This window comes from Macrobrachium nipponense, chromosome 35, assembly GCF_015104395.2.
Source record: "Macrobrachium nipponense isolate FS-2020 chromosome 35, ASM1510439v2, whole genome shotgun sequence".
Classification (NCBI taxonomy): domain Eukaryota; kingdom Metazoa; phylum Arthropoda; class Malacostraca; order Decapoda; family Palaemonidae; genus Macrobrachium; species Macrobrachium nipponense.
Window position 1 is genome coordinate 14,088,217 of NC_061096.1, and position 26,156 is coordinate 14,114,372.

A 26,156-nucleotide genomic window follows, 5' to 3' on the forward strand; every position below is an offset into this window, starting at 1 on the left:
CTCTATCTTCAATTCGACTGGGTGGTATTTATAGTGTGGGGTTCCGGATTGCATCCTGTCTCCTTAGGAGTCCATCACTTTTCTTACTATGTGCGCCGTTTCTAAGATCACACTCTTCTGCATGAGTCCTGGAGCTTTTTCAGCCTCTAGTTTTTCTAGATTCCTTTTCAGGGATCTTGGGATCGTGCCTAGTGCTCCTATGATTATGGTTACAATTTCCACTGGCATATCCCATATCCTTCTTATTTCTATTTTCAGATCTTGATACTTATCCATTTTTCCCTCTCTTTCTCTTCAACTCTGGTGTCCCACGGTATTGCGACATCAATGAGTGATACTTTCTTCTTGACTTTGTCAATCAACGTTACGTCTGGTCTATTTGCACGTATCACCCTATCTCTTCTGATACCATAGTCCCAGAGGATCTTTGCCTGATCGTTTTCTATCACTCCCTCAGGTTGGTGCTCGTACCACTTATTACTGCAAGGTAGCTGATGTTTCTTGCACAGGCTCTAGTGGAGGGCTTTTGCCACTGAATCATGCCTCTTTTTGTACTGGTTCTGTGCAAGAGCCGGGCATTCGCTTGCTATGTGGTTTATGGTTTCATTTTTCGTATTGCACTTCCTACATATGGGAGAGATGTTATTTCCGTCTATCGTTCTTTGAACATATATGGTTCTTAGGGCCTGATCTTGTGCCGCTGTTATCATTCCTTCAGTTTCCTTCTTTAGCTCTCCCCTCTGTAGCCATTGTCATGTGTCATCGCTGGCTAGTTCTTTAGTCTGTCTCATGTATTGTCCGTGCATTGGTTTGTTGTGCCAGTCTTCTGTTTTGTTTTTCATACTCCTGTCTCTGTATATTTCTGGGTCTTCGTCTACTTTTATTAGTCCTTCTTCCCATGCACTCTTTAGCCACTCGTCTTCACTGGTTTTCAGATATTGCCCCAGTGCTCTGTTCTCGTTGTTGACTCTATACTTAGTAGTCCTCTCCCTCCTTCCTTTCGTGTTATGTATAGTCTGTCCGTATTTGCTCTTGGGTGTAGTGCTTTGTGTATTGGCATATGTTTCCTGGTTTTCTGATCTATGCTGCAGAGTTCTGCCTTCGTCCATTCCACTATTCCTGCGCTGTATCTGATTACTGGCACTGCCCATGTGTTTATGGCTTTTATCATATTTCCGGCGTTGAGTTTTGACTTGAGTATCGCCTTGAGTCTCTGCATAAATTCTTTCCTGATCGTGTCCTTCATCTCTTGGTGTTTTATATCCCCCCTTCCATTATTCCCAGGTATTTGTATCCTGTCTCATCTATGTGTTTGATGTTGCTCCCATCTGGTAGCTTTATCCCTTCAGTTCTCGTTACTTTGCCTTTTTGTATGTTGACTAAGGCACATTTTTCTATTCCAAACTCCATCCTGATGTCCCCAGATACAATCCTTACAGTCTGGATTAGGGTATGTATTTCCTTGATGCTCTTACCATACAGCTTGATGTCGTCCATGAACATCAGATGGTTGATTCTGTTGCCTCTTTTCTTGAGTTGGTACCCGGCATCCATCTTCTGTAGTACTTTTGTCATGGGAATCATGGCTACTACGAAGAGTAGTGGGGACAGTGAGTCGCCGTGGAAGATCCCTCTCCTGATATTAACCTCTGCTAGTCTTATTCCAGAGCTTGTAAGTATTGTATTCCAGTTGCGCATTGTATTTTTGAGGAAGCTGATGGTGTTTTCCTCTGCCCCATATATTTTCAGGATTCTATTAGCCATGCGTGTGGTATCATGTCGAAGGCTTTCTTATAGTCAATCCATGCCATGCTTAGGTTGGTTTTCCTTCTCCTACTGTTCTTCATTACCATTTTGTCTATCAGGAGTTGGTCTTTTGTGCCCCTACACTTCCTTCTGCAGCCTTTCTGTTGGTGGGGGATGGTGTTTGTCTCCTCTAGGTAGTTGTATAGCCTTTCACTGATGATACCTGTTAGTAACTTCCACATTATTGGTAGGCAGACGATAGGCCTGTAGTTACTGGCTATATTTCCCTTACTCTTGTCTTTTTGTACTAAGGATGTTCTTCCTGTGGTCATCCATTTGGGCGCATGGTGATTTGAGATACAGTGCTGGAGTTGTTCTGCTGTTCGTGGGTGTAGGGCCTTGAAGTTTTTGAGCCAGTATCCATGGACTTCATCGGGACCTGGGGCTTTCCAGTTTGGCATTTTCTTTAGTTGGTGTCTGACTGTGTCTGTCGTGATCTCTGTAAATCTTTGTTTTATTCTCCCTGTTTCTTCTTTCTTGACTTCCTGGGGCCATGTTGCATGTTTGTTGTGTGATACCGGATTGCTCCAGATGTTTTCCCAGAGTCTCTTACTTGGTTCGGCTTCAGGAATTTCTTGGTGGTTGTCTTCCCCTCTTATTATTATTATTATTATTATTATTATTATTATTATTATTATTATTATTATTATTATTTTATTATTATTATTCAAAATAACCCAACATTCATTTAGATCAAAGATTGATGCGTCAAAACACAATTCCCTTGGGAGGAAAATGGAAATAAAACACACTGATGAGAATAAAAATAAAAGGTTTATTCTTACGACTGACGTACAACGACAAGCACTTAAAAGATGGAAATTCAGCAACTCTTCAATGGTCAGGTTGTTTGGAATGACATACGAGAAGTGGGGAACAAGGAGTGAACAAGGAGAACAACTGTGCTGTACCAGTACCATGGGTACAATTATTGTTTGCATACAATACTGGCGTCTAACCACCTAAAGTCCCAAGCTGGAAATTAATTTGTATGCAATCTGTTGTTAATTGTAATACTTTTTAATATTTTTACTATTTTTGTCAACATTAGTACTGTCACTACCATTAATATAATTAGTTTTACTACTACGTGGTTTTATTTTCTTTAGTAGATTGTGCGTATCTATTGTAATGCCTCTACTTTGTATATTCTATGAATATGGCCCGAGCTGAAATAAAGATTATTATTATTATTATTATTATTATTATTATTATTTTTTTTTTTTTTTTTTTTTTTTTTTTTTTTTTTTTTTGTGCTCTATCACAGTCCTCCAATTCGACTGGGTGGTATTTATAGTGTGGGGTTCCGGGTTGCATCCTGCCTCCTTAGGAGTCCATCACTCTTCTTACTATGTGTGCCGTTTCTAGGATCACACTCTTCTGCATGAGTCCTGAGCTACTTCAGTCTCTAGTTTTTCTAGATTCCTTTTCAGGGATCTTGGGATCGTGCCTAGTGCTCCTATGATTATGGGTACGATTTCCACTGGCATATCCCATATCCTTCTTATTTCTATTTTCAGATCTTGATACTTATCCAATTTTTCCCTCTCTTTCTCTTCAACTCTGGTGTCCCATGGTATTGCGACATCAATGAGTGATACTTTCTTCTTGACCTTGTCAATCAACGTCACGTCTGGTCTGTTTGCACGTATCACCCAATCCGTTCTGATACCATAGTCCCAGAGGATCTTTGCCTGATCGTTTTCTATCACTCCTTGAGGTTGGTGCTCGTACCACTTATTACTGCAAGGTAGCTGATGTTTCTTGCACAGGCTCCAGTGGAGGGCTTTTGCTACTGAATCATGCCTCTTTTTGTACTGGTTCTGTGCAAGTGCCGGGCATTCACTTGCTATGTGGTTTATGGTTTCACTTTTCGTATTGCACTTCCTACATATGGGAGAGATGTTATTTCCGTCTATCGTACTTTGAACATATCTGGTTCTTAGGGCCTGATCTTGTGCCGCTGTTATCATTCCTTCAGTTTCCTTCTTGAGCTCTCCCCTCTGTAGCCATTCCCAATTGTCATCGCTGGCTAGTTCTTTAGTCTGTCTCATGTATTGTCCGTGCATTGGTTTGTTGTGCCAGTCCTCTGTTCTTTCTGTCTTTCTCCTGTCTCTGTATATTTCTGGGTCTTCGTCTGCTTTTATTAGTCCTTCTTCCCATGCACTCTTTAGCCACTCGTCTTCACTGGTTTTCAGATATTGCCCCAGTGCTCTGTTTTCGATGTTGACGCAGTCCTCTATACTTAGTAGTCCTCTCCCTCCTTCCTTTCGTGTTATGTATAGTCTGTCCGTATTTGCTCTTGGGTGTAGTGCTTTGTGTATTGTCATATGTTTCCTGGTTTTCTGATCTATGCTGCGGAGTTCTGCCTTCGTCCATTCCACTATTCCTGCGCTGTATCTGATTACTGGCACTGCCCATGTGTTTATGGCTTTTATCATATTTCCGGCGTTGAGTTTTGACTTGAGTATCGCCTTGAGTCTCTGCAATATTCTTTCCTGATCGTCCTTCATCTCTTGGTGTTTTATATCTCCTCCTTCCATTATTCCCAGGTATTTGTATCCTGTCTCATCTATGTGTTTGATGTTGCTCCCATCTGGTAGCTTTATCCCTTCAGTTCTCGTTACTTTGTGCCTTTTGTATGTTGACTAAGGCGCATTTTTCTATTCCAAACTCCATCCTGATGTCCCCAGATACAATCCTTACAGTCTGGATTAGGGAATCTATTTCCTTGATGCTCTTACCATACAGCTTGATGTCGTCCATGAACATCAGATGGTTAATTCTGTTGCCTCTTTTCTTGAGTTGGTACCCGGCATCCATCTTCTGTAGTACTTTTTGTCATGGGAATCATGGCTTACTACGAAGAGTAGTGGGGACAGTGAGTCGCCCTGGAAGATCCCTCTCCTGATATTAACCTCTACTAGTCTTATTCCAGAGCTTGTAAGTATTGTATTCCAGTTGCGCATTGTATTTGAGGAAGCTGATGGTATTTTCCTCTGCCCCATATATTTTCAGGCATTCTATTAGCCATGTGTGTGGTATCATGTCGAAGGCTTTCTTATAGTCTATCCATGCCATGCTTAGGTTGGTTTTCCTTCTCCTACTGTTCTTCATTACCATTTTGTCTATCAGGAGCTGGTCTTTTGTGCCCCTACACTTCCTTCTGCAGCCTTTCTGTTGGTGGGGGATGGTGTTTGTCTCCTCTAGGTAGTTGTATAGCCTTTCACTGATGATACCTGTTAGTAACTTCCACATTATTGGTAGGCAGGTGATAGGCCTGTAGTTACTGGCTATATTTCCCTTACTCTTGTCTTTTTGAACTAAGGATGTTCTTCCTGTGGTCATCCATTTGGGTGCTTGGTGATTTGAGATACAATGCTGGAGTTGTTCTGCTATTCGTGGGTGTAGGGACTTGAAGTTTTTGAGCCAGTATCCATGGACTTCATCGGGACCTGGGGCTTTCCAATTTGGCATTTTCTTTAGTTGGTGTCTGACTGTGTCTGTCGTGATGTCTGTGAATCTTTGTTTTATTCTCCCTGTTTCTTCTTCCTTGACTTCCTGGAGCCATGTTGCATGTTTGTTGTGTGATACCGGATTGCTCCATATGTTTTCCCAGAGTCTCTTACTTGGTTCGGCTTCAGGAATTTCTGGGTGGTTGTCTTCCCCTCTTAGTTGGCTGTATAGTCTTTTCAGGTTGGTTCCGAATAGTTTGTTCTGTTGGTATCCCTTATTCCTGTTCATGTACCGTTGGATCTTATGTGCTTTGGCCTTAAGCCTCTGTTTTACATCTTCTATTGTGTTGTTTAATCCCCTCACTTGTACTTTGTATTTCTCGTTGAGTTCCTCCCTTGTTTTCTTGCTTCTTAGCCTTTTTTCTGCCATCTCTTTCAGTTTACTCAAGTCAGATCTCATCACCATGATTTGCTTTTCCAGGCGCCTTTTCCAAGGAGGTTGCTGTTTTGGTTTCTGTTGGGTTGGTTGTGCTGGTGGTGTTGGTGTTCGAATTCCCATCAGTTCTGCTACTAATCTTGCTCCTGCATATGTCAAGTTATTTGTTTCTGTGATACTGGTGGTCTGTATTGTGCCCAGTATTTCATTTACCTCACTTGTTTTGTCCCTTAATTTCTTGGTGTTGTAGGCTTTCATGGAGGGGATCTTTGTTCTCTCTGTATCTGGCTCCATCCATTGTCTAATCTTTTCTACCCATTCCGTCCTCTCTGTTACTTCGTCGGTGTTTCTTCGTGTGTCGTTGTTTGATACCTCATCCTCCCTGTCGTCTTCTGTGGCATCGTCTCTCAGTTCGTCTTCGTGTAATTCGTAGTCGTGTGACATTTCCCTTTCCAGTTCTTCTCTTTCTGTTGGGGAGAGCCAGTTCTTTTTCTTTATGTTCCTTACTTGGTCTGCCAGCCTCTGCTCTGTTTGGGGGGTGTTATTCCTCTCATTCCAGATGTTGACCAATCTTCTTCTATATCCTCTCTCCGTCGGGTTGCTTCTGATGTAGCATCTCCATATTTCCTTATTTTCTTCTCTTGTCCATTTCTTCCTTTTTGCCTCTGTAGCTCCAATCTCAGGCTGTTGATTATTGTCGTTGTGGTGATCAGTTGCTGGATGACGACCTCCAAGTACCTGACCGTCTTCCCCTTCAGTTGGGTTGAATACCTGGTTGCCGGACGAAGCTCCTCTGTTGCCAGAGGTTCCATTTACGTCGTTGTCGTTTAATCCTTCATTTCTTTCCATCATTGCTGAGTTTTGCTATTTAACCCATAGCTGGACCCTACCCCATCAGGGATAGGTACTCATTTACAGCTGAGTAGACTGAGGAAATTATGGTAAAGATCCTTTCCCAAGGAATCAACGCCGAGGAGAGCGGTCACCCATCCAACGACTGACCAGAGCCAATGTTGCTTAACTTGACTTAAGTCTATTGACGACCTAACCCACTCCTCCACGGCGCCACACATTATTATTATTATTATTATTATTATTATTATTATTATTATTATTATTATTATTATTATTATTATTATTATTATTATATTATTATTATTATCATTATTATTATTATTTTCTTTTTACATATATTCACACAGAAAAACTGACACGGTTACTTTACATTACTTCGTAGTTTATTATGAGAGCCAACAGCATATGACCATATCTGGCAAAGTGGAATTTTGAAGCTATTTTAATACTTCAACCCAGAAATATCTGAGATGATGCCATCAATTCGTAATACAAAACTGGTGAACAGGTTTTTTTTTTTTTTTTTTTTTTTTTTTGGGTGGTTAGGGAAACATTGAATTGTCTCCTTTCTAACTTTACATCAAACAAACTCAATATTTTCATTCCCTTTTAACTCATAATGACAAAGCAACTGTTACCCTTCAAACGAATAACATTTAAAGAGATAGTGAGGTTCTGGCGCCATTGCTAAAATATACACCGCAATATTGTTGAACAAAATCTACCGGACAATGTTAATAGGCCATTGTATAATACGTAGAAGCTCGAGAATATGACGTTCTCGTGTATAGAAATTCGCCTCACAAGGAATTCATTTTATTTAATTGTTTAGTATGCCTTCGACAGCGTTGAAATTCAGCATGGCATCCATGATGACCTGAAACTTCAATCGGAAGTGTACACACAGCAATTTAAGTCATTCTTTTTTCCTTTCTACTTCCAGGGCGTTAAAGGAGTCACACCCTCTCTCTCTCTCTCTCTCTCTCTCTCTCTCTCTCTCTCTCTCTCTCTCTCTCTCTCTCTCTCTGGGTTCATAGCATCATTTAACATTTTGCAATTTACGTATCCGAAATAAATTAATAGATCTGCCCATCCATTCGTTCCTTATCGAACACATTCAAACATAAAAATCACCATAATATTATATCATACGTAAATCAAGAAGTAACCTGAGAGAGAGAGAGAGAGAGAGAGAGAGAGAGAGAGAGAGAGAGAAGAAGGGTATGTATGGCAAATATGGATGGAACTGCATTTGACGGGGACCAACGGCCGCAGTATAGCCGTTACACGACTTTAAAAAACAAAAACCTAATTCTAAAGAGCGTTCGTTGTTGTTGGGAGGTCAGAGTGACACACTGAACTGTCAACAACTGTTTCATTTGCAATCAACGCGAACAAAGTTAAGTAAGAAGCCCACATACAAACAGATAAAAACAAACTGTGGGACAGGATATAATGAAAATACAAATTCCCACTCTTAACAGGCAGGGAAATCCTGAAACAGAAACACTCCCACCTCTCTCTCTCTCTCTCTCTCTCTCTCTCTCTCTCTCTCTCTCTCTCTCTCTCTCTCTCTCTCAAACAATTACGGGACGAGGGTATAAAATATTTGAAATTTTCATTACGTTCCAGATGCCTCTGATCTAATCAGATTAAGGATAATGGAAAGTTAAATTCTGCATCGGGTTCGGAGCGGATACGATACGATCAAAGAGAAGACGACCTCCCAGTATTTCATCACTTTCCTTTTTTTTTATTTTAAGGTTTAATATAACTTGCGGGTCATGAAATTAAAAGCACATAAAAGCTCCAATGACATTAATCACACTAACATCGTTTCTTAAGGAATTTAAAGTCTTAGTTCTTCGGCCATTTTTATGTGAGTTATTGTGCATAATTAAACAAACTGGCTATTATCGTGTCAGAAATTATACTAAATAAATGCGTAGTTACGTATCTTGAATAAATGCGTAGTTAAATGTTAACTGTACATATGCTTGCACCAAAAACACAAACAGCAAGTATGACCCACATTATTAGATGTTATGGATCTCGCATTAGTCTATATGTTCATCTATGCGCCTCCAGAAAAAGAAAGAAAACAAAAACAGCTACAGGATTGAGCAAGATACAAGATGCACTAAAATAATTTTCTGAATGATCAATACATCCCAGGCGACAAACGTAATGAGGCGAAGATTAATGCTGCCATCAAGAAAGATAAAACGTTGTTTCCGCTCTCCTCTCTCTGAATGACAATGAAGATGGAAGAAAACACTGACTGAGGGATTCCTTTTGCATGATTTGATGAGTTGTCGCTATGAAAGTTATCCGACTATTATTTATTAGGCAATTACTAACCTTTACGAGGAAACCGAAGATTTCAAGTAAATAGACAGACTGACATAAATCTGGACTCTTGTAAATTACTAATTGACTGTTGTATTGCACGGCTTGGCTTGTTCATGCTAAATATATTACGCAAAAAGTTCCTTTTAACCACTTCTACATTTTTCTTTCATAAAAAGTTAGCATAGACACTATATCTCCAGAAGGAGAGTTACCTTAACGAGTACTCCACATATTCCACAGTTGACATCTAAGAACACTTCAATCCTCTTCCCATTCTTTTGCATGCAACCTGCTCTCTTCGTTGCTTCACCTATTCCGTGACTCACCTCTTTTCTGATCTTAGCATCGTTTAATGTCTTTATTTCCAATTACCCACAGGAAGTGACGGCATCTCTTCTTCCACCTTCCATATTCACATCACTGCTTTCCTCTTGGTCTCCAATTACCCTCATAACTTTACTCTCGCTGATATATGCTCTAAACTTTCAATAACTTTGATAACTTGATTTACTGTCTCCAATCAGTACTGTATCATCTACAAACATTAACCATTCTCCACTCGATTTACAAGTCAATTCATTATCCAGTTTGTCCCCATCTCTAATTCATTATCTCCTACTTACCGCATCACTCCATTCATATGGCTAATACACAGCCATGGAGACAAACACACCCCTGTATCTGACCATATTTTACTTGATGCGAGTTAATCTCCCCATCAGTATATTCTGGTACACACTTCACTCATCAAAATAACAATTAATTGCTGTACTTATCCACTTTCCCATACATCCTTCATACCCTCCGCAATCTCTCTTTACCTTTTCTATCACCAGCATTTTCGTGGTCCATTTATGTCACATACGGCTCTTTGCCCCTACTTTTCCATACTCAATCCACACACCCTCTTTCTTGTTTAAAAAAAACTGCCCTTCCTCATTTGATCCACTGTCATCTGTAATACTTCCAGTCCTTCTTCATTTGATCCACCTGTCATCTGCCATACTTCCAGTCCTGCCAAGTACCTTTCCCAATAACTAACAGTCGCCTCTATTGCTTTATTTGCATACAATGGAATATCATCCGCCTTGCTTGGAACCTCCTATTCGCTAAATATACAAACCCTAGTCAGTCACTCAAAAACTCGGTCACCAGCATCCCGCAGCTTCTCACTTGTAATCTTATTAACTCAGCGTCATTCTATTCTTGACCTCTCAGCTGCCGTACTTACTACATCATTAGCAGTCAGCTGCAGAAGCTTCCTCAACTTACCGTATCCTTTTCACTCTCACGTCATTCAGCTCCTCCTCATCTACTTTCCACACTTTGAAGACTGGTCCAATTAAACCAATCTTCAAAATGCTTATTCCATCGACCCAGGGCTGTATTCACTTCAGACGGCGTCTCTCCATTTGCATCTCATTCTGAGATATATTTTCGTTTCATCTTTCCTTGATCATTTACTTCCTAGTAGATCCTTTTCCCATCTATGTTTACTACTTAACTTCTTTTTTCTTTCTTACTTTCTTCTCGACCACCACATACAGTCCTAAGAGAGGTATTTTAACTCAATACTATGAGATTCAGGGCCTCTGTAACACGGTTTTTTCGCAATAACTTTTTATCTATGCATTTCATATATATATAACGCTTATTCAGAATACATATTATATCAACACATAAATTTTGAGTGTATTCTGCACTACGTAGTTTGAATAAATTTGGTACTTATAATGTAAAAGTGACCTTTTTTGAAGACGGGCCAACTTACTCAGAGAAAAGGTTTCGAACGCACTCGTTACGTAACTTATGACATCATTTCTTCCCTCTTTCTCGATGGATGATTGGCTGTACGTAACGAAGGCTAAACCTCTGGCAACAATGACATACAAATTTAAATACAAGCAAAGCAGTACACCTTTATGAACTCTGGAACCTCCCCACTGATAATTGTCATAATGAACAAACCAACAAAATATGTTAATAAATACAAAAACACTTCGATTATAGTCTAACTCCCAAAATAAGTTTCCAGAGAAATTACAGTCTACTTTATAGGTCACAATCAGATTGACAAGATGTAGGGAATAGTTGGTAATTACCAAAAACATAGTAGACAAGATGATTTGATAACTGCTACATCCAATGTCAAGCAATTTTTATTTATTGGCTATCTACCTATTTACTGAAAAAAAATAGCCGGTACCGTATATTGGCTTTAAACCTTCACCAATAATTATCGTCAGAATGGTGACTTCATGAGGCTCCACCCACTTTCGCCTCGTTATAATTCAGGATAACACTGAAGGCTACCATGGCATTGTTGGATTAGAAAATTTAACTTCTGGCTATAAAAACTAATTTCTCGAGTAGTTGTAAGAAGTGCTAAATGATCCTCAAGGATCCCAGCAGTTGGTTAAACGTTTTAATTCATGTATATTACTGCTATACTGTTGCGGCACTACTGCTACAGTAGTATTACTACGCTAGCACCCACATCTATGTATCGTTCCGCCATTCATAGTCTTTGGGTTTCAGAGCCGATGGCATTTCTGTCTGGTGGATGGGCGGGGCAACATTTAGTCAGAAGGTGTTTGTTTACCTTGCTTACGTAATGAATGTTTTTCGACTCTTGGCTCGTAATCATTGGCCATGGCGTCGCCGGCTAGTTCATTTTTACTCTATAAAAATCAAAACTATCGGGTTTAGGTTATTGACAATGCTGAAAAAATTTGTGTGTGGTTGTAAAATATACATATGTCAACTTTCAGCTACATCCAATGCTTTGACAAGGAGCAAAGTCCAAAAAACCGTGTTACAGAGACCCTGAATCTCATAGTAGTCTAGCTAAACTAATAACACCACCAGCAATTCAGTCCAACTGTCCTTTCATTCAGTTATACTGGATTTTCTTGTCATTTTGTTCTTTTCTAAACATCTCATTTCTTCACTCCTCTGGATGACTGAGGGTTATCCAAGACATACTCAAGAAATTTTGGTGTGGTTATGGATAATCTTCTGTTTCAATTTTCAAAGCAATTTGTAATGTAGGTTCTTTTCTTTCTTTTTTTGGAGGCAAAATATTAAATAAAAGCATTCCTCAAATTATCAAATACTTTAGGTATGCTGACGACATAATAGGTATTTTGCCATGAAATGGTATCAGCAATAAAACTCACTTCTGAAGTGGAATGTTGAATACATAAAAGTATTAATGAATGTAGATAAAATATTCACAGAAACCTACCAATATTTCTGTCTATTTTATCATATAGGTTAAAGCAGAAAGTTAAAATACAAATTTTCACATCCATGCTTTAAGAACATTATGTACATGTAATGAGGAATATAATGACAATAAAATAGCGATACTTAGGAATAGGGGCAAAAATTGAAATATCCCGATTAGATAACACAGAGTACGGCGGAAAGACTTTATGATCTGGACAGAAAGGTCTAGCTTTAAAAACCTGCTTGTAATACAATATAGCATGAACTCTGGAATCAAGGGTAATATTTAAGGACAAGAAAAAATTGAAAAAGTAAGTCATGTCACAATTCATGTATTAATCGTAATGGAAAATAAAGGGAAAAGGGAATGAAAGAGCATAAAAAACTGCGCAGTTGTCGTCGTAGTTAGTGAAAAGAATCACGCTATCAACTGGACAGGACTTATGAAGAGTTAATTCTAAAAATATGCTGCAAAGACATTCAAGTTAATCCAGTTTTACAAATGAAAGCTTTAAGAAGAATTTGGATATCAGCCAAGGAATAAATAGAATTCAACCAGTTTAAGCAAGGTAGTATGAAAAAAAAAAAAAATTATTAGAGTAGTGACCTCAAGACTTCTACCTTACTTTTACTGGTATATCCAAATATTTTTCGAAATGTCTATATCTACGTTTATACTGTGACTAGGACATATATCAGTTATGCTGATGATGTCTTAAAAACTAAAAGTGAAATCAGCTATGACTTTATAATACTAGGCTTCATTTTACTGTGTCATATACATCTGTGTTAGCGTGTGTAAGTACACAATTGTACAAATACATACATATTTACATATAACTTATCTATATATCTCTATACTATATATATATACATATATGAGTCTGATCATATATATATATATATATATATATATATATATATATATATATATATATATATGCATTAAGCTACAAAAGTCCTTTAATATCTAATTTGCTTTACCTCAGAGTTAATATATTTTCATATATGTTAACTGAAGGGGAATTTTAAGTTGATAATAATTTCGTCGGCTCCCGGGTGCGAACCTAGGAACCAAGAAATCAGGACGAACAGTGAAGTGCCTTTAACCACACGAAATTATTATTAACTAAAAATTCCACTTCAGTTAAACAGATATGAAAATATATTAATTCTGAGGTATAGCGAATTAAATATTAAAGGACATTTGTGGCTTAATCCGTATATATATACATATGAATGTATGTACATATGTATGTGTGTGCATTTTTGTCCCACATACTCTTTTACACGCATTGAGCAATTTCAACCAAACTTGGTGTACATATAATTTAGCATCGGGGAAAGAATACTGTGGGGTAAGTTAAATTAAGTATATCTTAACTTTACCAGAACACTGAGCTGATTAACAGGTCTCCTAGGGCTGGCCCGAGGAGTAGATATTTTTACATGGCTAGGAACAATTGGTTACTTAGAAACGGAACCTACAGCTTATTGTGGGATCTGAATAACATCGAGAAATTAATTTCTGCTGATTTCTCATTGGCAGAATGGGGAATCGAACCCGGACCCTGAGATCGGTAGTCAAGCATGTTACCGACTCGTCCAACGAGGAACTTGTGGAGGTAGGACATCACTGGCACCAAAGAAGGGGAAGGGGTGGGAAAGGGATAAAAATAACTGAAAATGACAGATATTAGCGACTAATCCATAGTTTTTGAGGTCGCTGATATTAATAATGACACTCCTGATGCCCTTCAAGTCCAAGTTCAGCCTTTAAGGGGTGGTAAGGGGTGACATAAAAATAATTGAAAACGACATATATTAGTGTCTGACCCATAGTTTTCAAGGTTGCTGAGATGAATAGTAACACTCCCAATGCCCTCCAAGTTCAGCTCCAATAGGGAAGGGGAGTGGGGGTAACTGCAGGTGAGAAGGGTATGACATGTAAAAGTAACCAAAAGCGACAGATATTTGTGTCTAATTTATAGCTCTCAAGTTGGCTGAGATGAATAGTGACACTTCCGATATCCTTCAAATCCAAGTTTAGCCCTGATAGAAAGGGGATGCGAAGATGGGAAGATGGTGGCATCTAAAAATAACCGATAACTACATATATTAGTGTCTAATCCATAGTTTTTGAGATCGCTGAGATGAACAGAGGCACTTCCAGTGCCCTTCAGTTCCAACTTCATCCCCAATAGGAATAGGGGTGAGAAGTGGTGAAATATATACGTTAAAAATGCTGGACAATGTAACTGAAACAACTATCTTATCAGGAGAGAGAGAGAGAGAGAGAGAGAGAGAGAGAGAGAGAGAGAGAGAGAGAGAGAGCAGAGGGGGTTTGGGAGGAGAGAGCAAGTTTATTTGTTGTCATTCAGAGGTTTCCCGGGCAGCACTGAGTTGGTCATCTAGTGTGATATATATATTATATATATATATATATTATTAGATATTATCTAGTTATATATATATAATATATCAGTATTTATATACATTATATATTATTATATATACATATATATATATATATATATAGTATTATATATATATTATAATATATTAATATAACCGCCCCAAAATTTCATTCTTGACGAAACAATAAATCCACCGATTTTAACGAGCATTAAGTTTTCGTTATCCACAAAAAGTTGGTCATCTGGAAGAGGTCACCCTTTTCGTAATTGAACAGTGTTTCTTTAAAATCCGTTTTCCGGAACATTTTGTTAAAAAACAGGCATCCGTACATAAACAAACATTCACATACGTACGTATAAACACGAGTGTAAACATTACTCTTCCAACTCCTTGGCAGACGTAACAACGAAACTTTTTATTTTTTGGTTTAAAGTTCAATATGTTAGCAGTGCTCTCAGAAAGATTCGAGCAAGACATTCTGGGTAACCGGCTTTGCTACCAAGACTTATTCTTATTATAAATTCGTAGATGAATTTGACGAATGACAAGGGTAATAAAAGCATTTTATCTCCAGAGGTTTTAGAACTTCATTTATACAGAATTTGAACACTAACATTTCGCAGATTTTCCAACCAAGATATATGCTAACTGTGCTGCAGCATTCAAAGTCGGACTGTGTCATCGAATATGTAATCACTAGTGGTCTATAGTGTATTTTTATTTTAGCACAAGTACTCTCAGTACATTGCAACACAAACAACCTTGCTTCACATCATTGATAAGGTTACCTTTATTCCCAACAGGGATTCGTTATGCCCGCTCTGACAAGATGTTTAGTTACCTGGATACCGCCATCAGAAAGAAGTAAATTTAACACTATTGTCTTCTCGGGTAAGTCTTTTCAAAACCCTATCTTATGCAACATTTCACTATTTGGTTGTCCACCCCTCAGACACGGAGTGGATATCCGATACCTTTATAATATTATATGCCTTTTCAAGCGAATTTCATCTACTATTACAATTAAGGACCATTTACTTCGAATGCGATTAAAATTTTCTATTCGTCGGCATTTTAGAAATCATTTCATTCTTGATAACTATTTTATCAATTCCGTAAAGATTAACTGCTCTTTAGTCAGAAATCGTGATATTTTGACCGATGTCTTTGGCCCCGTCCACATGGTCGACCTCTGCTCGACGAACTGTTCGATATGACGTCACAGTGAACAGAGTTCGTCGAGCAAAGCTCGACCGTGTGGACGAACCTTTTGACTACTAAATTAGGTTTACGTCATTCAGGTCTTCAACGTGATGTATGGTTTTTGTGGGTATAACTCATATGATGCCTTTTTAACGAAAATGATCTTTCTCCAATTTTTCCTAACGCTCGTTTGATATCTCGATTGTTTCAAGAAAGAATTTGATGTCTCTTTGTACATAATCTATAACAAATTACATCAAAATTCAATCACCTTCGCACTAGGACATCAGAAAATGTCCTGTTATTAAGCTGAAGTTTAAATCATCATCCTTTCATACGAGTTACGAAACCTCTCAAAAAATTCGAAATTCCATCTATGATTCATCAGAGTCTTCATAGAAAGCTGTCAGAAATTCTGATTCTTCAGCACTAGCCATGTAGGAAAGATTTATCAGGGGTTACCTGGGTTGATGACAGGCTGGGGTGGACGAAAGACTGCATCGGGAAAAAGATTATTTCCTGCTTGAACTTAATGAAAATACTCATAATTATGAATGAGTTATAATATGCTCAACTTCTTTTTCAAATAAATGGATTAGTTGTTAATGCCCAAAATGCGTAAGGCTTATATTTTTTCTTTACAAAACTGCCCGTATCATAAACATTTTTACACTTTGATCTTCGGTCATAATATTATGAGTTGCTTTTCTTTCCCCTTCGACTGTTTGTGATCCTTTTGATGACCAGTGTGTTTTCATAATATGCATTGCCCTACAAATATCAGTTTCTAAAATGTCTATTATACTTTTCCATGCTAAGTATATAACCTCACATAACTTTATATAAATTATGTAGTCTTGGGCGATTCCTTAATATTAACAGTTACTGACTCAACTATACAATACAGGGAGCCCTACTACTTTTCTTTAAAACTTTCGAATAGTTATATATGTATATAATATATAATAATCACTTTCTCTTTCTCTCTCTTTTCCTCTCCCTCTCGTTCCTTTCTCTTACTCTCTCTTTCTCTCTTCAACAACCACTGTCTCTTACCCTCTTTCTTCTCAGTAATACCGGCTCTGTCTGTCTGTCTGTCTCTCGTTTTTCCTCTTTCTTCTCCCTGACACCCGGTTTACTCTCTCTCATTTTCTCTCCCTCTCATTTTCTCTCTCAGTTAACCCCCTTCTAAAACCACCCTCTTTGATGTCACTGATGTTTACCCTATAGTATTCTTTTCTAAATGATAAGTCATGTATACAGAAATTTGCAAAGTAAGTAAGTCTACGGGCATAGCCTGCCCCATTTCACGGTTAGAACCACCTCTGTTTCACGGAATCCCTTCTCACACTTCGGAGCGGGGGAGTAGAAATTTGGGAACCCCAGGCTCCCCGGGGGTTTCCGGGCTCCCAAACATAGGTCTCGACCTTCCCGGGGTGGAAACCCATCTCCATTCCAAATCTCAGTCCTGTCAGACCAATGGCCCGGGTGCCCATACCAAACATACATACATACATACATACATACGTACAAACATACATACACACATTGCCAAATATATATATATATATATGTATATATACTATATATATATGTATATATATATAATATATATATATATATATATATCTCTATATATATATATATATATATATATATATATATATATATATTAGATCATATATATATATATAATATATATTAACTATATATATATATATAAATAAACAGGGATAGTATGGCCAACAGAAACTTCAGGAATCGGACTGAAATGGAGCACCATAGTAAATTATACATTAAAAAACAAATAAAAAACAATCAGTACATCAATGAGCTTTAAAATTTGGATGAAAGCAAAATGGCATATAATTAATCACGAAATTACCATCAAAGAGCAAAGCTGCTACACATAATAGCTTTGTTCTATGGTATTAATGTAGTGTTTAATTATATGCCACTTTGCTGTCATCTAAAATTTAAAGCTCATTAATGTGCTGATTATTATTTTTTTTTTAAGTACCATTGACTACTGTGCTCCATTTTAGTCTGATTCCTGATGTTGGGATTTATAATTTTCTCTGTTTCTGGCCCTGAACATGGGATTTGTATCCTGAAACGTAGGTGATGGAAATAAATAAAGTTTTAATTGAAAATGATGAAGTTTCTGCTGGCCATACTATTCATATTGAGGATTCAACTTTCTAGAAGCGACAATACCATTCATTACACACACACATACACACACACACAGAAAGAGAGAGAGAGAGAGAGAGAGAGAGAGAGAGAGAGAGAGAGAGAGAGAGAGAGAGATGGACACAAATCTCAGGTTAGGAGTACGAGATGACCTATAATTTGAAATAGCGTCATCTCTTTTCATTTTCTCATCAGATTTTCACCATACCATCATATATTTGAACAATTTACCTTTGATGGACCGGAAAAATAGCTTTGATACTTTCTACAAAATTTTCAGAAGGTAACAAATCTTCAAAGTGATAAAAGAAAATATAGTTCAGTGCTTTTGAACTTAGATTTGCATTTTTGTGCTTTAACTGAAAAAAATACTTTTAAGAGGAGCTTATTCTAACCCAACCTTCCCAAGACAATGCAGTAATTATACTACTGCACAAAGATATGGCGAAAATTTAATCATTTTTGACATTTACTATCGTCATGACATGATATATTTTTTATATATAACTGAACTAAAACGCCAGCGTTCACGTCATCTGTTTACCAAATAAAACATTCGAAAAACCTCAATTTAACTTGCAAGAGGCAATGCTTTATATGACGTCAATTCCTACTGAGCAAGGAGTAACACTTACAAGACGGGAACTTTAATATTGCGCAAGTGAAGCAGCGTTTCTCATTCACTCACAATATCATGTCAAAATAGGACTAAAGATGTTAAACCTTTCTATAAATTAGTTCACTTGTAAGTCAAAGTCCAAACCTGAGCTTTAAGAATATTTTAGGAAGATTCTATTGGCTGAAGAGAGCTACTGTATATTCATAAAATATACATCAGATATAATTATAGACTTAAAGAATTTATGTCAACTGAATTTTTCAATACAATTAATCTACCTTGTAGCCAGATTTAACGTTCATTAAACCTGACAAATGGATGGAAAAAATGGACGATTTCCAATTTCTTGAGATCCCAGCCTAATTGGTGGGATGAAACAGAACAAAAGTATCAATCTTTCCAGCAGTGATCACATCAGAAAAATAAGGCCCCTTTTTACCAGACAAATGGATGTTTCTCTCTCTCTCTCTCTCTCTCTCTCTCTCTCTCTCTCTCTCTCTCTCTCTCTCTTCTCTAACGTACACTCATACACCATCCAACTACAACAGGTAAATCTCATGCCCAAAAGAGACTAGGGTATATAATGTCTCCCTAGCTGTCTAATATCTTCTCTGCTAAATTGATGCATTGAATTCAGACAAATTATATTATATTCACTGCTGAAATGATTCACAGAATTCAGAAAAATTAAACAACGTATAAATGAAAAGTTGTGGGGTAATAAAATGAATTGTAAATGAAGCATGGAATGATTAAAGATTGCATATGGTGGACCACTAATTGAGAAAGTTAGGACATACTGCAGAATATAGGGTGTTTGAACAGTATAAAAGTGTTTGAAATTACATCACTGCTTTTTCTCTGTAATCACAAGCTGCGTAATTCTCACACTCCAGCCAACATGACTGACACGACGCATCGTCATTTTAGCTAGCTAATAAGAGACGAAAATTAAAATGTAGTCATCCTTTTACACAAACCCCAATGAAAAGAGTAAAACATATTTACTGAACTAGGACGCTAAAATGTTTATAATTAAAAAAATTATTAACTCACAAATAAATAATAAAACGCTCGTGCCCAAACTAGAACGTCTCATGTCCGCACACACATATCCGAACGAGTAAATTTTAAATAATGGGAAGTAACTAACGTGCTTGTGTTTCCCCTCAGGAGCAGAGATTGGAACAGTGTTCTCGCTGGCGGCAGGAGGCTGGTTATGTGGCACAGACCTCCTCGGAGGGTGGCCCTCGGCATTTTATGTCTTCGGAGGTTTAAGCATCCTTTGGTGCTTCCTATGGCACTACTTAGTCACCGAGAAGCCGGAGTGCCATTCAAGGATCTCAGAAGAGGAGAAAAAGTACATCCTATCACACTGCATTGTCAAGAGAGGAAAGGTTAAAGTTTTCCAATCAAGATGAATAACTGGTTGCGCAAATGGATAAACGGTAAAAAAAAGACATTTTCATGAACAACACACCTATATATAAATGTAATTGATATACATATATAAATATACATAGTATGAATAAATGTGCGCATGCATACGTAAAAAAAAGACATTCATGAAACACACACATATATAAATATAATTTATATACATATATAAATATACATATTTATAATATGTGTGTATGTATCTATATATATATATATATATATATATATATATATATATATATATATATATAAATATATATATATACGTACTTACCAACACACACACACACACACACACACACACACAACATATATATATATATATATATATATATATATATATATACATGTAATAAATACATAATTTTCTTAACTTGCTGACGTTCTACCTTAAAACCGATGAATATTGGTATTATTTTGTTTTTATGGTAATGCCCTACCCAGTATGATAATTTACTGCTATACATTTTATTATCATTTAGAGTCTCCATACTATTGTTCTGCATGTTTTGACCCTGAGTAACTCTATTTCTAAGATAGTTTCAAAACTGACGAAGTTAACAGGTTAAACTTCTAATACAAATTGGGAAATTACGTCATCCTTAAAATAAATTTATCTGATGCGCTGTGAAGGCAAGAGCAATTTGATATTGTTGAAAAATCTCACTTCCGAAACTAAGACTGAATGTTTCCTATATTCACAGAGCAATCAAGGCCCATTTGTCTATCGCACACTAACTTACAATTAAAGATAATTTGATGTCAATTTCCTGAAGAACTCAGTCTTCTGAAAGGCGATTGGGTATTCATAGTATTTAAAGTCATACTCTTAAAAATGACAATTGAGTGTTCTTGAGGGTTGAAGGTATGCAATTGTACGGATTCATACCGTACATCAAAATCGTGGAATCTTCCAATCTGACAATCAACTCTCATGATTTTACAATATTCATCATTTATCGTTCACTGATGCATCTTCTGCAATATCTCTTTCTTGAATACAACATGGCTCCTCCTGGACGGCTGCGTCATTCTGGGACTTGACCGAAAACATGATTTTCTCAACGTGTTGTTACCGTTGTTGATCATTACATGTTGTCTCTGCACCTGTCTCCTGGACAGCCCGTATCAATGCCCTGGTTAGCAATATTGACGTCAGTGCCCCTTTGGTCCGTGTTCATCATGCATATTGGGCACAACTGGGGCTACTACACATTACTGACTCTCCTTCCGTCCTACCTTAGCAACATTCAACATTTTGAGCTCAAAAGTGTAAGTATAGTCTGAAATAATAAAATACCTTTTCACTGTTGATTATATCGTACCGTCAGGAACCTTAAAACTTCTTGGAGTTTATAATGTCATACTAATTAAAAAAAAAAAAAAAGGCAAAGACAATGTAGATAATTAGTGCCTGAAATTCACAAAAGTATTTACATATACAGTGATTTTCCCCGTAGGGAGGTAGTGCCGTTAGTGCACCTTATGGGGTACACTGTAGGTAATACTTGAGGTTCTTTGCAGCGTCCCTTCGGCCCCCTAACTGCAGCCCCTTTCATTCCTGTTACTGTACCTCTTTTCATATTCTCTTTCTTCCACCTTGCTATCCACACTCTTCTAACAATTGTTTCATTGTGCAACTGTAAGGTTTTCCTCGTCACACCTTTCAAACATTTCTACTCTCAATATCTTTTTCAAGATCTGAATGATCTCATAGGTCCCAGTGCTTGGCGTTTGGCCAGAGTTCAATAATCTATTCTACTCTATACTGTGATTTTATGTTCGGTTCCTGTCTCCACAGAACGGCATACTTTCTGGCCTGCCGTACGCAACGAAGTGGCTCTTCGCTCTTCTTTACGGATTTGCTATGAACTCTCTCGTCGCTTCACAGAAGTTATCAACTATTTCTGTACGAAGGATATCAATGATATTGGGTAAGACTTAAGGATATGTGTGAGATAAAACATATACGTCTTATTTTTATAATCAAATATCAAGAGTGCACCATCTATTAAATAAGTCCGGAGCTATAGTAATTAAACAAAAACTGTCATTCACAAATTCCTAAGTTTATAAGCATAAAATTACAAACGCTGTACCTGGAATAGTGCAGAGCTACACACTGTATGTATGTATGTATATATCAGGATTTATACCAAATTATTTTGATATCACAAAGTTTTTGTTTCCAGTAGTTTTCCCAATAATATTATTAAGCAGCAGGGGAGAAGGGTTTCTATAGATCTCATAAATTTTTATTGACTGAATCCCCCAAAAATTATTATTCTTGCAAAACTTCATGCTGAGTTCTTAACCAGGCTGAAGCGGGAAGATGAAGGCTAAGGACCTGTTAGTTCAATTTGTTTTGATTTTGCTGAAGGCTTGGCCCAAAGAACACTGTTCACATAAAGTTAAAGCCACAGGTAAAATATACTATATAGCCTGTATTGCTTTAGATAACTGATCTGATAAAACATGAGACTCCAAGATCCTGAAATGCTTAAAACCACAGATTGGAGTCAAACACTATGAGATGAAAGCATTTCAAACCTAGGCTTTACTCGTTCCAGTAAAGCTGCAGAATGAAAACCGTACAAATAAGAAAGAACCGTCAAAATAAAGGATGTAGCCCAGATCAACTAAAATAAAATTGAAGACGAAACAAAGTGGTCTGAGAAAGCTAAGGTTTACTGCTCAACCCATTGAATGGGAAAAACCAGAGGGTCAGGGCTTGACTAATCGGTCTAGTTAAAACTAAAGGAAAAAGCAAAGATACTAAGGACAGAAACTACAACCAGAGAAAGTTACATTTAAGCTACTAAAATAAGTCATTAGCTGACTTAATTAGATATTTTCCGCAAGTTTAAGAAGCCTAGTAGATCGAGTGACCAACACTCGTAAGAAAGATGTTGGTTAAAGTCCTACAGAATATTCAAACGATAAATCCGACAAGAGTTTGGCAAGCTAGGTAACTGAACTTCAAGGGCTGAACAAGTGTCGTCACTTGTAATTCTAAACCACTGTACGTATGTGCTATGTTTTTTTTTTATTCCGTGTATCCACTGGGGTGTTTATGCGGGTTAAATTCACAAAAAGAAAAAAATCAGAATAACAAGCAACTTTTGAGTAAGCGGGCTTCAGAGCTTTATATTGATATGCTAACTTATTCATAAATGTAAGAAAAAAATCTGCAATCATTCAATTAAATCCGTTCAAAAAATCAATCGGAACAAAACACATTCTATAGATAGAAATTAATGAAAGGGTTAACTTACGTATACTTCTACACGGCCGCTGAGAATATCAAGGTCATCATACAAAAAAAAAAGAAGTTAATTACCAATTATGAAATATCTCGGAAAGAAGAGCTAGGCATGTAAATCTAATTGTATCCCTCGTAAAAATTCTGTAATATCTTAATTTCATGCGCATATTTATCTTTTCAAAATTAAGTGATATATGAAACTGAAAGAATTAGATTAACTGCGCTTGCTTCTCCTTTTCCACTCACGAACAATATCAATATCAACATGCAAAAATTAGTCTTATTAGTATCAAATATACATTCACGATATTCTATATTTTATAGGGCGTTTATAGTGTGTGTGTGTGTGTGTGTGTGTGTAGTATATATTTGTGAGAGAGAGAGAGAGAGAGAGAGAGAGAGTAAAACATCTGTTGTTGAAAGCTACATTATTTTGTTTCTCTTGCAGGGTCTTTCACCCCGGCCATAGGGCTAATGATTCTTTCCCTGACGGGCTGCAGCCAGAGCCTCTCGCTGACCATTTTGGTCGTCTCGACGACCTTCAGCGGCGCCGTTTTCTGCGGATATTTCTGCTCGCATCAGGACTTGAGTCCCAACCTCGCAGGGACTCTATTTGGAATCAGCAACTTTTTGGCCAACACGACCGGCTTCATAGCCCCGGCGGTGGCTGGGGCAATACTGTTCAATAACGTAAGTAGCCTTTTTTGATGACTACTGATCAAGAATTCCCAAAGTTCGAAGAGGCCTCTGTTCGAAGTCAATTTTTTTTTCTTACGATTTCCAATCAGGCAAGGAAAGCCACAAGCACTCTAATTGTTTATTTCAATATTATTATAAATTGCTTGCTATCTCATCAGGTCTTCAATGCCAATGTTACTTGACGATACCAGGATAGAAAAAAACACGAGTGTATCGTACTATATCGCTGAATTCTCGTAAATGATTGAAAACTGTTCGTTTAAAGTGAGAAAACATTTCTTATTGACTATATTTTGAGCTTCTGTATTTTCTCTATGACCATAACACCTATAATGAGTCTTTTGGGTAAAAAAGCTATCATATTAAATGCTTGCGTATTTCGAAGACAGAAAAAACTTACGATGGTGGTTCAATTTCTTCCAAAGACATTTGCATTCTAATGAATGTTCACTCAACGGATTATTACAACGCAAAGTATTCATTTCGAGAGCATCATTTACTATAACTTGAGCCAAATTTGCCAGACGTCCTATTATTGTTGTTGTTGTTGTTGTTGTTGATATTAAGTAGACCTAAGGAAAGCATGGGCTCTTACAAACCACCACATGTAGTACAACATACCCATTTAAGTCCCAAACCTTTCCCTTTACTACTCTCAAACTACATAAACCTCAAAATAACTTTAAATCACATTTCTCTTATGGAAACGCAATCAGAAATATTTCGGGTAATACTTAGGTAAGTCGCTACAGTTGTAGAATCTCCAACATCATTTTTCCCTTCAAATAAAGGGAAAATGCCAACTTACTCATTGTGCCTAGTCAGCCATTCATTTACACCACTGCAATACTACTCATCGTCTCACCTGCAATCCTATTAACTACTGATACCTTCACAGTATTCAGCGTTTTAATTGCGCGTCTTATGTCATCAACTTTTCAGTCTTCAATTCAACTTTACATTTCAGCGGAGGCATCGTTCATTTATAACTCTTCCATCAAGTATATTCAACATTTGTTCAAAATAGTTCATCGACATTAGACGGCGTTTAAACCGGACAGTATTTTTTTTAGTTGGGCCCCAAATTAGGGTTATGTGGTCATTATATTCCTGTAAGCATTCACTTCCCTTCAGAAAATAGACTCAAATTCTTGAATTATATTCATCCTCAACATTTCATCACCTGGCTCCCCTTTCTCCAGCCTCGCCCTTAAACTTCCCTTTCCTCTCCTCCTCCTGTAAACACCTACAAACTTTGCCTTCCTATATTTGCTGTAATTGGCAAAATTTTTTTTTTTATTTGCCATCTTCACTCTACTTACGATTTCACAACATATATGTGCATATACATATAAATGTGAATATTTATACATACATATATATACACGTACATAAATTCACAATATACATTTAGTCTGTATGATACGAGTGTTACTCCTAACATTGCATTTCTCTATTTTTCTTTTTAGCAAACGCTGAGTGCCTGGAATGCAGTCTTCTACATTGCCGCAATAATCTACACAGTTACGAGTACAATCTACGCAGTTTTTATATCAACCGAAGTACAGCCGTTCAATAACCCTCAGTCTAAAGCCGAAAAAGAGAGTGCTGAAAATGAAAGACTAGCGGGTCCCAATCACTGTTAAACCGGCATTAATGCAATTAAAAGTAGAAACATGAGTAAATCGCTTTTTACATGAACTCCATGTTTGCATTTACGTACACAAATGACACTGCCTTCAATTGTTGAATTAAGACACCTAATACGTACGCTTGTCCGTAATTCATCTATATAGCTGTGTAGCTACCTATCTGTTTATCTATCTAACTGTCGATATGTATATATATATATATATATATATATATATATATATATATATATATATATATATATATATATTCATACATACATACATACGTATAGGGATATTCCCGAAGTAGCGTGGAGTGGATATTCCTTTAATATCTAATTCGCTCTACCTCGGAAATTAATATATTTTCATATATGTTTAACCGAGGGGGATTTATTAAGCGATAATAGAATTGGCGATCGACAGACGCGAACCACCGACCTCTCAATCCTAGGACTGGCATTGAGAGGTCGATGGTTCGCGTCTGTCGATCGCCAATTCTATTATCGCTTAATAAATTCCCCCTCCGTTAAACATATATGAAAATATATTA

At 37.2% G+C, this 26,156-nt stretch overlaps 1 protein-coding gene across 1 annotated transcript in view; it reads left to right on the forward strand.

Moving 5' to 3' along the window:
• LOC135208283 (sialin-like) overlaps positions 1–25,800 on the forward strand; it is a 141,064-nt gene extending 115,264 nt beyond the window's left edge. Inside the window, exons 9-14 of the mRNA XM_064240386.1 lie at positions 15,357–15,444; positions 19,742–19,965; positions 21,131–21,280; positions 21,810–21,942; positions 23,722–23,963; positions 25,442–25,800. Of these exons, the coding sequence (XP_064096456.1) occupies positions 15,357–15,444; positions 19,742–19,965; positions 21,131–21,280; positions 21,810–21,942; positions 23,722–23,963; positions 25,442–25,618 (1,014 nt within the window). The 3' untranslated portion in view covers positions 25,619–25,800. The remainder of the gene's footprint in view (positions 1–15,356; positions 15,445–19,741; positions 19,966–21,130; positions 21,281–21,809; positions 21,943–23,721; positions 23,964–25,441) is intronic.
• Positions 25,801–26,156: the final 356 nt, after the last annotated feature.